The sequence below is a fragment of the Pagrus major genome, chromosome 5 (genome assembly GCF_040436345.1).
Source record: "Pagrus major chromosome 5, Pma_NU_1.0".
Classification (NCBI taxonomy): Eukaryota; Metazoa; Chordata; class Actinopteri; order Spariformes; family Sparidae; genus Pagrus; species Pagrus major.
Genome location: NC_133219.1, coordinates 27,394,760 through 27,410,423, shown reverse-complemented (window position 1 = coordinate 27,410,423; position 15,664 = coordinate 27,394,760). Strand labels below are relative to the sequence as shown.

Genomic DNA, 15,664 nt, shown 5'->3' with positions numbered 1-15,664 from the left:
GAAGATGACAAGATATAACTCATCTGTGGATAGGCTGCTTTTTTTCTCCCCATGAGTGCCTATATGAGGCTCAAATGTTTCATTTCTAAAGCTTTTTATGAAGTCCCAACGGGAGCTGCCACCAAAACACTACAGTGGCGCTGTAATAACATTTTGTTGAGACAGAGAGAAATGTGTGTGCATGTGTGTTGTGTCAGAGGAAAGCCCGATGAGATAAATAGGTAGAAAATAGATAGCACAATGGTTGCAATGTGGCTGCGTGTGATAATATGCAGGATAATCAGATTTTGATGTGAAATAATACCGTCTCATGTACTGAGATGAAAAGATTTGGCATTCTTTTAGTCTTCTATCTTAATGTCTCCCCTGTAGTCACGACTGATGCTTATAGGGTGTTTTTCAAAGGAGTCTCTAAAACAGGGCTGCTCAAAGAGCGGCCCGCAGGCCAAAGTGGTACCTGGTGTTTGTTCTGGCCCGACAGATGTTTCCAGCAACACAAATAAAAAAATATTTGAAAAAAATATATCATTTACAGTAAATCACTGTCCATGTTGTTTTATTTTTGTGAGGTAAAATGTCTCTTTAAATATGCTGCATGTTTCCTAATCATCATTTATTTTTTTAATAATCTGAACATAGGAAGCAGAGTGACACTTTGTGCAGAATTTGACCAATTAAGGGAACTTGGGATCGCAGTAGGCCTATCATTCTGTATCTTCACAATGTGGCCCATGACCCACAATTAAGTTTCAGCTTTGGCCCTCCAAGGGACAAAGTCTGGGCACACCTGGACTACAATTACAGCACAACTTGATGTCATTGACAGGCAATGAAGCACGAGGACACTGCTACAGAGGTGTTCAGTTCGTGCTCAACATAGTGAATAGTTGGTTCAATGTTTCACACATATAAGAACATAACAAGTTGTACCTGACACCCATAGAAGCCTGGAGTCTTATTGATTTTTTGTTACTTTTTCTTGTTCTTCTGTGTGTTCTCTTTCCTGCATCAATTTGCCTGAGAGCTTTTATCATGGACCGTTGACTAATGTGCAGAAAATGGCAAGCTTAGAGCAGGAGAATGAATTAGCCAATGAAGATAATGCTGCTGCCTTTTTTCTCTGGAAATTGGTACAAAAGGCAGAGAGAACAGTGATGTGGCACTGGTGGCCGATGCTATAACGAGTCTCATTTACATTTGAAACGGCAAAATAGCAAAGAAGGCTTCTGGGAAGCCAGAGGAAGACAGAGACGGAGGGTATGTCAAGAAATACAAATGTATCCCCTTAGATTCCCACTCAGCCACTGTGCCTGTGCGATCAACCACAATGCACAAATTCTCCTCATTTCTTTGCTCTGACTGAAACTCAAATAATGTTTGTGGCTCTATTTATCACAGGTCACATCACAAAGTACTAATAAGTAATTAGTGCTCGCTTAAAGGGAATGATGTGTCACGATAAAACACTTATATTGAACTCTTGTTGTAATATACTTTAAATGTTCTTTATAGGCATTGTGGGTAATCTTCTTATGGTTTAATTAAGAGGACTACTAAAACAAAAACAACAAGGGATTGAGATTTTTACAGCATATTAACACAAGAGAAGGTCAGTGTTGCCTTTGAAAGAGATGAGTGTATACAGTACTACTTTGCAAACCAAAAGAGAAAAACCAACAAACAAGAATGACACTCAGTTAATTCAATCAGGCCTGATCCAATACCCATTACTCTAGGATAAGCATCAAATTGTACTCACTTATAGATACCAGCTACCTAAATATGCCTTATTTTTTTCATCAAGATCCATTCATCATTCCCTGATTAAAGAAAAATGTCTACGTATATGTATATATGTAATGTACGGTGATGAAATGAAACACATTTATAGAATAACATTTTCGTTTTCTATTAAAAGATAAACATAACAAGGTTTGTTGTACTGTATGTTAAGCACAGCACCATCTAAGTTATTTAATTCTAACCAAAGTCAGATGAGTGGGGAGAGGTGGGCTATGTTGGCACTGCAACAGTGTATATGTCAACTCGCTGTCAGAGAGAAGACAGAGCAAGACAGCGCAGCTGGTACAGGTGGATACTGTGGGAGATGAGTATTGAAACTGTTTCAAAAACTTGTTTCAAATATTCCCTATTGATATGTATCAATATATCTATATTTTTTAAAACACTACATCACGGGCAATACATTTTTTTTAGTTTGAGAACATGAAGTAATATCATCAGCAAAAGAATCTGAGCTTCGGTTGGAATCAAAATCTGTGGAGTTACACTTGCCGGCATACCGTATTGGCCACATGACCATAATGGCTCCCTCCCTGGCCTTGAGAAGTTATGTACAACACCACTGGCCAAAAAACACAAACCGGAGTTCTAAGATACAGTCGTCTCTTGTAGCAATTGCATCCTTCCCACTGGCAACACTCCCAGACTCAAAGCTATAAGGATCCCATCAGCCCTGGCTCTGTGGCAACCACGGTCCTAGAGCAGGAGGTCAACTCTGGTGTGCACAAAGTGGAGGAGCGGAGGAGTTGTTAGGGCCTGCCAGGGATGGATGCATTGCTTTGCTAGTCAAAGGGCCTTGAGTTAACCCATCTCTCTTCCTCATGCCTGGTGCTCCTCATTGAAGGACCCACAAAACAGGGTTGTAAGACACACTCTGTTGAGTGGATAAATCGTTACTTATAAACTCACTTCATAAAGACTTTTTACTGTGTGGCATCAGAAAAAAATAGAGGTCAGAGACATTTTAAAGTTGCTCTTGGATAATTGCATAAAATGTGTATATTCTACCTAAATCAGATGTTCCTGAGGCGTGATTACAGTAGCATTTAAATAAAAAAGTGTACAGCTTGACTAAGTGAACAGTAAATATTAAACCTAATTCTATTTACACTTTTTATTTATTTGCTTTTAAGCTACTAGTTGTCCGTGGGCTAAGATAAAACCCAATACCTTGAGAGAAAGAACTGCTTCAAATAGAAAATAATATACTATTAACCAAAGTTGTTCATGTTATTTCAAAAGCCTATTTATCCAACAAACTCAAAATGAAAAGCACTCTGCCCCCTCTGCCTACTGCTACCATTACCAGATGCCACCTGAGTCTACTTCAGAGAACAGCTGTTCTATCATACTGTGGTTATTTTTATTAAAAAGGCACAAAAATGCATTTTTGGATTCAAACAAATATTTCTAACTAAATAATCAAATGAATAAAACTCACAAGGTTCGTACAAATGGAGGCACTACAGTATATGTTTGCCATAGATCTATTGTAGTCCACGTGCTTATCATACTGGAACAAATAGGTATTGGACATGTGACCAATAATCAGTAGGTGATTTGTTAATTTTTAACAGGGGGGATGGCTCAATGGGAGCACCACCCTGCCCCGACACACCAATGTACACCTCCCAAAGGACATTGTTGACGCCTTAACCATAACTGTGACATTTCTAATTCTACAATTCCATTTGATCCAGTTATCTTCCTTCTCTCCCTACTACAATTGTCTTTTTATAACTGTATTAAAGTAATGAGTAAATACACCTTTGAATTGTCTGCAGTGGACTGAGTTTATTCAGGCAGGGTTTTCTCTTGTTTCTCACAATACACTACAAGCAGGGTCATTTTAAGTTACATGACCCCTTGGAATTTTTTACCATCTAAATTCCTTGAAGGACAGTTATGGTTAAGGCGTCCTGCAACAATGTCCTTTGGGAGGTGTACATTGGTGTGTCGGGGCAGGGTGGTGCTCCCATTGAGCCATCCCCCTGTTAAAAATGAACAAATCACCTACTGCTAAAAACACTTACAAAAAGTAACATTTTAGTTTTAGAACAAGCAAACTTGTTGTGCTCCTCTACACGAGAGACGCGCTGGGAATCCACCGGAAGCTGCTCTATGACGTCGCGTCTGCTACAGGTTTTGTTCCGCCCTCCGCATGGCATCATACCATGAATGTATAAAGAGAACCCAGCGGGAACGTTTCAGAACCGAGCCTTTTGCCTGCCCGATTTTGTTGAGTGGCTCAGATTTTGTTGATCTGGTCATTTTTCGTTTTTATACAATCAGGAGTCTGCACAGGGTGTTTTATTTTGAAAATTGACCGGATGTTCTATGTTCTGTGTCTCTGACTTCCTGCCGGCGTGATCTGCTCTATGCAGCTTGTTGCGGCTTCCGTCAAAAATCGACCAGGCAGCCGGAACGCAAAGCAGCCGTGCACGGCTTGACCCTACTGTGCGCCGGAGCTGATCGCAGCCGCTTGTGATTTGTAACACACTTTCTGCTACTAGGGGATGGAGAGTGATGGCAGGCTAACAAGGGGGATGTTTTTTGGTAATTTTGCTAACAAGGGGGACGGCATCCCCCCTCAAATCACCTACTGCCAATAAGAGTTAAAGGGATAGTTCGGATTTTTTGACATGAAGATGTATGACATCCTCACCATCAGTGTCGTGCATCAGCAGTGACTTTTCCCCCACTGCGTCCTGTGAGCCGAGGTCTGTCCCGCTGTTGTTGCTGAAGAAAGTAGTTGCGGCTAGTTTGCGGGGCCACGAAGATAAAGCGTTTTGCTTCAAAAAACAATATCCGTTCAAAGGAGTAAAACATTTGCATCACAAAATCGTTTACGACAAAAAAGTCAGACCTCACGATCACCTGGCACTATTTCCCCTCCCTTCGTATCACTGCGCGCTTCCGCCTGTTGACACAAGGCACCGCTCCGTCAGCTGTTTCACGGTGTTTATATGCTCGGATGTGCGAGAGAGCTAACGTGAGAGCTAACGTGAGTACTAGCGAGATTATTAGACAAGAGGATATATAAAAATGGTGCGGATTTGCGATTATCCGGGTTGCAACAACAAAGATCACACCAAGTCGCCGTATATATTTCACCGCTTTCCTGTCACGGACATTGCTATTAGGCAACTTTGGCTTCTTGCCATGGGCTTGAACATTGAAGCGAGACTGCCAAGGGTGAAAAAGCTTCGTGTGTGTAGTGCACACTTCAGCAAGGACGATTATGTTCCTACACGCCCAGGAAAGAGGAAGAAACATGTTTTGAAGAGCGCTGCTGTGCCACGACCCCAGGTAAGAACAACTATCTACAAGCTAAAGACGGTGCCTTTTTATATGATGACTGTTATTATTATTGTCAGCAACTATGTACTGTCTGTACAGGTCCAAGGTCTCTCCTCTCTCTCTGCCCGTTCTAACTCCATTTGACGAAGCTCGGTGTCTCTGTATTCGGGTTCATAAAGATATCCCTTTGGCTCTGTGGTAAAAGGAATGTCTTCATCACTCGTTTCGTAGTCAGACATATTTACGTTTACCATCCGAGCATGTAAACACCGTGAAACAGCTGACGGAGCGGTGCCGTGTGTCAACAGGCGGAAACGCGCAGTGATACGAAGGGAGGGGAAGTAGTGCCAGGTGATCGTGAGGTCTGACTTTTTTGTCGTAAACGATTTTGTGATGCAAATGTTTTACTCTTTTGAACGGATATTGTTTTTTGAAGCAAAACGCTTTATCTTCGTGACCCCACAAACTAGCCGTAACTACTTTCTTCAGCAACAACAGCGGGACAGACCTCGGCTCACAGGACGCAGTGGGGGAAAAGTCACTGCTGATGCACGACACTGATGGTGAGGATGTCATACAACTTCATGTCAAAAAATCCGAACTATCCCTTTAAAAGCAGTTTAATTCTTACCTGCCCAATACACAGTTCATATTGATTCCTATATTTTAATTAAGAAGCTAAGTAATGCAGCAGTTGGCAATTATTCAACTTGCTAAGTGTATGCTGCAAATACACAGATGCATATGATGCTTTGAGGCTGCTTTTTTATTTCATTCATGGGTCTGTAAATTGAATAATTAGGTTAGTGGCAAGAGTAATCCTTTTTACTTGCAGGGATTACAGCTGGTTCAATTTGAAATAAAAATGCTGCTTGTGTGGAACAACCTTCATTGTAACCACGACAGCTAGAATGAAATCTTCTAATTGTCCATGCACCATACATACAGATTGTATCTACGGTTCGACTGTATTTATGCATTTTCAAAGATTCCACTGATTTTCTGCTGCATGCTGTAACGTTCAGTCAATCATGTTTAGTTCCTTTCCATGCTTCAATAATGGCTCTGCGATTCTTTTTCTCATATTACGGCTTTACTTTATTATGCAGGATTATGTAGGGGAGAATGCGCAGTGCAGCTAATATTATATCATATTTCACTTGCCATAATGTTCCCTCTGTACGTCAAAATTTAGCATTAACACTTGCCTCCTTTGATGCTTCCTTCCCCCACATTACAGAAGCCATGGATCAGTTTTAAGATGATGCTGCTTTCATGCCGTGCTTTTAAATGACATCCAACGCTTTCCACACAAACGCGTGACTGCTTTTTATCACACTCGGCGGTTCTGATACCTACACTCATTGCATCACTCAGAGCATCACATTAACGCACCTTGCAATCGAGGCCATTTGGCACATACAGTATTAATGTAAAGCAAATGAATGCATACGCATATAATATGTGCTTTATTACCCTGTATGTGTGTATGAAGGTGTAATGGATGGGGTGTGAGGTAATATTATAAGATCACATAAAGTAGGGTGAGACAGATTCCTGTGATGGGATGTAGCAGTGTGATGCATTACCTTGTGACTGCTCCCACCACCTCGCTCACAAAACAAGACTGCCCTGATAATTTACCACTGCCAGGACTGGTCATGGTACACGAAATGAGAGATATTAATGCACACATGTGCAAAGACTGTACAGACACAAACAATTCATGTGCAGATATACACAAGAGGACATCACACAGATCTTGCAGCCCTCCCTCTCTCTTTCAGTGCTGACAGACACACTTGGGATGCTGACATTCACTGCCAGAGCTCACACTGTGTGATGAGTCATGTCTTTCGCTGCCTGCGTTCAGAGGTCCAAAATATGCCTCCCTCAGGTATAGTTATACACTATATGATGAAATCCGAGGCAGGGGCATGAAGGGAGGTGTAATGAAAAGCTAACCCTGAAATTCTACCTGCATAGTAGTAAGAAGACACTTGCTTCAAAACATACAGGGACTTCAGTCAGTAACATTTGGCAAATGGTTTACTCAAGTCACTGGTTTAATAGACCAAACCGGAGCTCCATTCTTCCACAGCCTGTTAAAAATTTGAGTTTTGGTTTAAAAGAGGAACAGAGCAGTATTATCTGGTTCAAATCACAAGTATCCAGCACAGATTTGGGAAGGTTTAAAGTTAAAACCTTGACCTGTTATATTAAAGGAATAGTTCACTCTAGAACGAAATTCAGTCATTATCGACTCACCCTCATGCTGATGAGAAGTCCGGTGTAGTTTCTTATTCCTCAAAGTGCAGCTGGAGACCCGCGGGGTACCCTCCTGCAGCAATAATCCATATAACGGGCGTCAATGGTGTCCGAGACGAAAAGGTCCATGAAACTACACAAAAACTTTGTAATATTCCTCCATACTGCTCGTCCGCTGCAATCCAAGTGTCCTGAAGTGGCGACATCCAGAGTTTACTTGAAACAACGTCATTTAGTACATTTTTCTAGCCTAAACAGTCACTATACTATATTTGCCTGGAGGCATGCACGATGTAAATACCAGTGTGTATCTATCGCGAGTTCTGTTGATCTTGTCTGGTGTGGCTTCCGTAGTGCAAGTGGCTGTGAGGGAGACTCGCGTGCATGCGGGAACGTACTACAAATATAGTATAGTGACTGTTTAGGCTGTAAAGATGTACTAAATGAGGTCGTTTCGAGTAAACTCTGGATGTCGCCACTTCAGGACACTTGGATTGCAGCGGACGAGCAGTATGGAGGAATATTACAAAATTTTTGTGTAGTTTTATGGACCTTTTTGTCTCGGACACCATTGACGCTCGTTATATGGATTTTTGCTGCAGGACGGTACCCCCGCGGGTCTCCAGCTGCACTTTGAGGAATAAGAAACTACACCGGACTTCTCATCAGCATGAGGGTGAGTCGATAATGACTAAATTTCGTTCTAGAGTGAACTATTCCTTTAATATTATTATTATATCTTTTAACCGTTATTTCACCCTACAGTACACTGCCATTTTTTCTCAACCCACCACAGAACAGCAAGGATAATTTTTTCACAAAGCACCTGCAGAGGATGAAGCGCTTGCCATTGAGAATTGACTCTTAAAGATTTAGTTGTGCCTGGACAATTCCATCAGATGTGACGCAACATTAATGCAATGCAGGCAGCGGAGCAGCTTTCAGGGCTTTCAAAGTGAGAGCTCCCTCAGTGGCTGATGGCTGTACTGGGGCTTGGACGCATTGTGTTAGATTTAATCAGAAGCTTTGTGATTGAGAAACAAAAACAATGTTGTTCAAATTACAGGAGAAACAGCATTAACCCCAAATTTACTTTTTTAATTCCATTCATGACATCATTGTTACACTAAGTAGCATCAGCAGAGAGAACGAATAGTTAACTATGCGACACTGTGTGGGCAGCTTCCAAATAGTTATTTCTACTCCAGTGGGAGCGTACTTGTGTTATGAATATTTTTGTTTTATGTGGACATGGCTGCTGTCTCTGCTCCAACCTATGAGTCATTCTAATACAAAGTTAAACTAAAAATGAATGAAATGAGACCTGAGAAGTTTTAATCTACCCTCAAGTAAGGAGGACCTTGTTAAATGATCATTGTGTGCAAGGATGTTTTGTTTCCCTCTTGGCTAACCCTGCGCTAAATGTCCTGACTGCTGAATTGGGCAAACATGTCAAAACAGAGGATTAAAATTCAAAGGCAAGGGCCCGGACTGGCAATTAGTAAGCTGACTGACTCTTTCAATGTCGGCGGGTGGCTCTTCTTGCTTTTGTCTTTGCCCCCTCTTTTTATGATGCGAGCATCCTCCCTGTCGGAATAGAAATGTGTGGAGTTTGGCTGAGCGAGTCTCCACGGCAGAGATGGTGTGGGTGGATGCAGCCTCTGACTACAAATGAGAGCACACAAACGCACAGTCTAATCCGTCACACATGTAATGAGCGCATCCCTGCATTGCTCCCTTACACCGCCGTGAATGTTCACATAAACACACACACACACACACATACACACACAAACATCAGCGGACATTCACTCCCACACAAGAACAGCAATGGATAGAGGGGAGATGTGGAAAGAATGGCATTCATGTGATTCCAATGCCCTCAAGACATTACACACAGAAGCAGCATGAAACATGTCCATAGCAGCGTGCTGAGATTTGCTCTTTGTAATCTGACTTCCTACAGCACACATAAAAAGGCTGAAAACACATGAATATGTCCACACATATCAAGTATTTAGAAAATAAATTCTTGAACTGAGAATCATCCTGGCCTCTGTCACTGTTGCCCTCAGTCTGAGACAGATATCTGCACGGCCTTCAATGAAAAGCCACAATGAGACGAGCACAGACCTGGTGTTAATTAACCATTAATCACAAAGGCAGGTTATATGCATGCAATAATTGCTAATCTGTGCCTAGCTGCTGCAAAAGCAAATGGCATGTTTTTTTATACAGCCTACCTTCCCTTCTTGCCCTGCCAGCTCTCGCTCCATCTTACACCACGCCATATAAAAAGGCTTTCAATGAGGGTACCATCCTTTGATTCAGCTGAATGTTGTTGTTTTTTTTTATCTCTACCTCTAATGGAACACATGTACACAGGTCTGGGAACAGAGTATTCATAATAAAGCTCTTGGCTGATATGCAAGTGCTCACATGATGCCAACCCAGTGCACCTGAGCATGATGCTTAGAAATCCCATAAAGAAAGCTGATACAACTTGTTAAGGGAGGTTTTGACCATCAGGCGTGGGTGGACCTGAACACCTACTTCATGCTGATTCTCTTTACTCAAACCAATCTTTTTTTTCTGTCTTCTACCACACTGTATGTGTATAAAACAGGTGCTTACCCTGTTATTCGTGGCAGTGTGTCAGTGGAGAAGAGGGCAAGTGGAGGTTTGTCCCGCTCTACGAGCCTTATGGTGTATTGTCCACTTTGCTTGGGGTGGAGGAACACAGCCATGTCCAGGCTACATGGACCCTGGGCCTCCCACAGCCAAGGACTCAGCACCCAGGGGCCACCAAAGGCTGAACGGTTCACCCAGAGGAACTGACCTGAGGGAGGGAGAAAAACAAAGAACTGTAGGGCAGTGTGCAAGCGTGTAGTAGTAAAAGAAAAACATACAGTATATGGACACAGGATCAGAGCATTATTGATCTTGCTAAACACACATCAGGAGTTGCAAGAAAACAGTGAAATGATCAGAATTTCTAATGAACATGATGTGCTGATACAGTGTGAGTCCAGATGAGTAATGGCTATGATTTCAACTAGTTTTGAGGCAATAGCCGAGAGGAACACTTGATGCAAATGCATGAAATAAAGCTGCTTTGAAAAAGGGCAGTCAATGACATCCCTTGCATAGAAAAGTGGGGGGTAGTGGGTGAAAAATCAAAGCACGTTTTTTTTTTCCTCTAGTTTTGATATGAGGTCCCATTTCACTCTCCAACCTACTGAGCTCATTGAAGCAGGGAGTTCATCAGAAGCGGAAAAGTTGTGTGTGTGTATGTGTGTGTGGAATGGAAAGCACAAAGAACCTCAACATGAAAGGAGGAAAATCCATTTTTAATAAGCTCACTTAAGAAAAGTAGTGTTGATGAGAGGAAGCAAAAAAAAAACGTGCAGAATAAGTGAATTTTTTTAATCATTCTCAGGAAGCAGTGAAGGTGAGTTTGCCATGTTGTCGCTTTTTATTTACTGTTGCAGGTGTCATGAGCTATCTGCTGCTGGCACAGTCATAAAAATAAATCTAGAAATTTTTTGTAGCACAGGGTTGACTTGTTTATTTTCTTTCCTTTTTAATTTGTTTCCATTTCCAGGCTACGCTCTTGCCTCTGGATAATGGTAATACCAGCCTCCCAAGGGTCAGATTGTATCAAAGTGTACTTTTCTAACTGGGACGCACGTGTCTCCCTGTGTATGTCAAGCGATGCACTCAAACAACCTTTTGCCATTAGATGTGTATGCAATTTGTATGTTGGTACCCGTCAGACAGAGAAAAGATGGGGAAAAAAGGCTGTACAAATTCCTGATGTTGGCATGGTGTGAATATAACAAGTTGAATCTGGGTTTCTAATTCAGTCTTGAATACACCTGAGCAATGTCAATATATATGTATTGTGTATACTGTATATCCTATTGTATAACTGATTATGGATGCAGCAGCCTGTTTGCAAGCATAAGGTAAATTTTGATTTAATTGAGCAATATTATATTCTACATTACTTGAAGCCTGTGGAAAATGGCTTGGAATAGTTGAAATGCTTATATTATATAAAGCTGTTTAGACCATTTTTCAAGACTGTAGGCATGGCAGGTCAACTTTTGATTGATTTCTCTCTTGTTTACATTTTTTTTTTCCCATTTCGACAACATCCAAAAGTTACATAACCTAAGATATTGTCTAATAATATGCTAATAAGTATGTTGCATAAAACATATTGCTTAACTTTATCTCCATCTAGCAACTTACCTTATAAATCATGTTTGGGACGTCAGGGACATGTAATGTCTGGAGAGGGGCAGGCTGAAGTGAAGGTAGGGAGGTTATGGCTTTAGCTTCAAGACTTCGCCATTAGGAAAACCCAAAGCTTTTTGTACAAAGTTACCGAACAGGTTTTTGGGGAAGTAGCATTTGATGTGCACTGCAGGAGCTTTTGTGGACGACTCCACCACAGTGCGTTGGAAACAGTTGGAAAATAAAAGAATGACACGTGGTATCATGATGGAAAAAGCAGATAAAGAGATCGGATATCAGCAATATATACTGTAGTTAGCTAGCCGATTGCAAAAGGCTACATCGAGATGGGTTGGCTCAGACTAAAAGAGGCAGATCGAGTGGTTGCAGAGAGGTTTGTTACACCAGTTTGGGTGTTTTATGATTTGTTCTGGGAATTAATGTCGTAATTTTCATGATGAACTGTCAGAGCAGAACCATGCCAAATATTATTAGGAAAGTTACAAAAACTTAAATAACAACATTTCAAATTTGATTGAAACTAATTTGTAATGCTTTTTAGTTGCTAACTATTATGTACACAATACCCTAACTTACATAATAAGAAGGTGACTGTGGATTTGGCTTGAACCATCCTGCAGGTCTAAAATGTTTAAATAGCTGCAAGAATAGAAATGAGGAATTTTGGCAATTTGAAATAAAGTCAACAGAGGATGATTGATTGTAGACATGGGCAGGAGGACTTTAAGCCTTTTCTCATCTGTTATCTATGCTCACACCTTTTTCAGAAACTTTTGCTCCTTCCCTTAATCCTTCCCTGATATACAGTGCTCTCCCTTTTTCCCCTGAGGTGGCCTAAAAACCAGTGAATTTGGAGGCCTTGGAATTGGAGTGCTCCAGTTAAGCCTCATTTGCTCTCCCTCCCTTCACATTTGCATGCTCCTTACACAGAGGGTCCAGACAATTTGGCAAGGACAGTCCGGGTGCTTACAACAAGTTTGGAGGCAATGTGGACTGCACACATTTTCTACACACCCAGCAGGGTTTTGATATAAAGGGTTTAAGACTCAACCTGGAAGGCCTTTGGGCCTGAAGGCTGAAACCTATTAAGGATTGTTTCCCAGTCCAAATAAGATGTAGAAATACCTGCTCGGGAGCAATTATCGACAGGGCACAAATTATAATGGCAAACTGCAAAGAAGACTGTAATTCCATTAGTAGATTTCTGCCTCAGCTTCACCTGTGAATACTGCTGCCTAGCAGAGCTTGATGCCCTCATTTACTGCATCACAAGGCCTGGTTCAACTGATTGTCTGCGCCAATCTGCATAGTGCAACTTGATCACTGATGGGGGTTATGGCAGCAAAGACACAGATGATCACTCACCAACTTATATTGAAATTAGCTGTGTATTTAAAAGAAACACTGATTAATTATGGGAGATGTAAATTCATAATGACATCTTTTCAGTTTGTCTTTATTGCCTGCACCATGTTTCTTTGACTTAATGAAAGAATACATTTATGAACCATGCGGGAGTCAGGGACCTGGTTGGGGTGGATGATGAGCATACAAAGTCCAGGACTGTCACACCAGAATCCTGGGGTTGCATCCAGTCTGTGGTAAGGTTTAGGCAGGAAAAGACTTTTTCAGTTTGCGCAACAGGCACAAAATGTAATCTCAAAACTAAATGTACATTGATTTTGTCAATATTTCACAAACTGACATGATACTGGGTTGGTCTTTTAGATTAGTTTCCTTGACTACTGCCTTTAAAGATGACATGTGGGGATGTCCAGTAATCTTTTCCGACACCTGAGTTTGAAACTCTGAAAAGATAATTGTTCCTTAAAGATATAAAATGTAACATTTCTGCATTAAAGTTTCTAAATATGACTAGTGCCTCTGTAAGAAATCCATAATTTTATTCATGTTACAGTGTGTTTAATTTGGCCGCCTGTTGGTATAACGTCTGGGTGAGAGTCAGAGAGACACAGTCGGCACTAACTAAAAGTAACATGAATAAAACTTTCTTTAATGACCTTATCTGTGAACATTTCTGCCGAAGTCGTGTCAGATAGATTTTCATCTGCAATGGGTGTTTAACTATAAAGATGATCCCACGCTACTTCACGATGTCAACAGACTATGTCTTATGTTTTTGTTGTTTTGACTGAGAGAAACCTTGCAGAAGAAATGACACACTGTGTGTTTAATGACTGTTCTTAATAGAAGAGGTAGAGTAAAAAAGATTGAATGACTCTGTTGATGGAAGGAACTGTCAACCGCTAATCTGGAAGTTTTTTCCTTATATTTGTAATCCACACCAGCACTTTAACTCCAGTTGGCCTGTATGCCTGTAGTTAATGGACTTTGTTGGATGCGGCTTCTTATTTACCTGTTAATTTTACACTTACCACAGTCAACAGTGTTTATGAATAATCACTTGATTATCGCCCCTCAATGGAAAAAGGCGAGTCCAAAAGGCAGAAGCACAAATATTTCAATTCAAAGTGATAGTTGTATTCTGTATCACTGAATCAAGCTGGTAAACTCTTTTCTCGCTCTCTGTGCGGTTACAGATTCAATCAGTCGAGGCTTTTGTCGACATGGCATCCCAAATCAGACCAACTGTTGGTGAGAGCAGAATTCCCTCAGATAATAAAACTGCAGCTAAAAGCCTGAGAGAAGGAGGAAAACAAACCATTCAAATTGTATTCTCTGCCAAATCCTCTTATAGCATAATGCATTTACCCAGGGCCAGCACAAGCTTTTTAGGGTCCCAACAGTTCCACTGCCTCACATTTTAATTTACAACCCATTCACTGGTGCAACATAGTGACAGCTTCCACTGCAGAGAGATGGTGTGAGCGTATGACATGCTGATAAACAGCCTTATTATAATAGTGTATTCTTGTTGGTTTCTTAAAATGATTTTCTGCCGCAGTGATTAAACCTGCAATAAGGTTTTTATTTTTGGCCATTTGGGGGAAGGGTAAACTTTTCATCACCTGTTAAGTTGAGACTTGTTAGCAAACAGTTCCTTATTTACACATCCAGCAGTTACAGAGAAACATTATCATTGATTTGGAGTCCTGCTTCTATTCACCAGCTTGTTGCCAACTGTGCCTGTCTGCTCTATGGTGCCAAGCAGGTTGTGCACAGTGGACCTTCAGAACTGGAAAGCAGCTGCCTGCTGCACCTGGAAGCAATGCTGAGCTGTGAGAATGAAAGGTTGCAGCTGGACAGCTAAACAATGAGCTGAAACTGAGAGAGAGCTGCAGGTACAGGTGATCATTTTCTGTGACTTTCACTTCGTCACATTGTTTTAATGTGATGCATTATTATTACTAGAATGACACTCAGTAGAGCACATACCTCTGCGAAGGCCTAACAGTCCCCTTTAATTCAATTGAGCCCAATCCACTATGAAATAAACCATATTTAAATCTGATAGATCTGGATTTTTTTTTTTGGATCTGCATCAAATTATACTCACTTGTGGATACCAGCCACCTAAAAATGCCTGATTTTTTTCATCAAGATCCATGCATTTTTTCCCCAAGAAATTATTGAAAATGTTGAAAAGCCCCGTCTCAAAATGTTAAAGAAAGTTAGAAAAAAATCCTGGATTCGTCTCTTTATCTAGATCTGCACCAAAAGTGAATTGGGTCTATTCTGGGCTGAGAGCCATCCTCCATCCAAGTTATGTGGAATTCCTTTGACTCATTTTTGTGCAATCCTGCAGACAAACCAACTAACCAACCAACCAACCAACCAACCAACACACAAATGGACACGGGCGACCTCCTTGGCCGAATTGATAAAAACTATTCTACTATCTACTATTATAGATGAATTTATTTGTGCTGTTTTATGGTGCTAAAGAATAATTTGAAAACAATTAGAATTGCTATCTGCCAGTTTTTAAACTATTGTGGGTAATTTCATATACTGTTCAGTCAGCATATTTAAGGAAAGCGTGTAAAGTGTAAAATAGAGACTATTCATACTGTAATACATAAAACTGAACCATTCTTATTTCCTACTG

The 15,664-nt window shown here is 40.9% G+C and overlaps 1 protein-coding gene across 1 annotated transcript in view; it reads right to left on the bottom strand.

The window, feature by feature from the left end:
* LOC140995361 (ALK tyrosine kinase receptor-like) overlaps nucleotides 1-15,664 on the bottom strand; it is a 354,190-nt gene that overhangs the window by 116,972 nt on the left and 221,554 nt on the right. Inside the window, 1 exon segment of the mRNA XM_073465334.1 lies at nucleotides 10,006-10,210. Within this exon segment, the coding sequence (XP_073321435.1) occupies nucleotides 10,006-10,210 (205 nt within the window).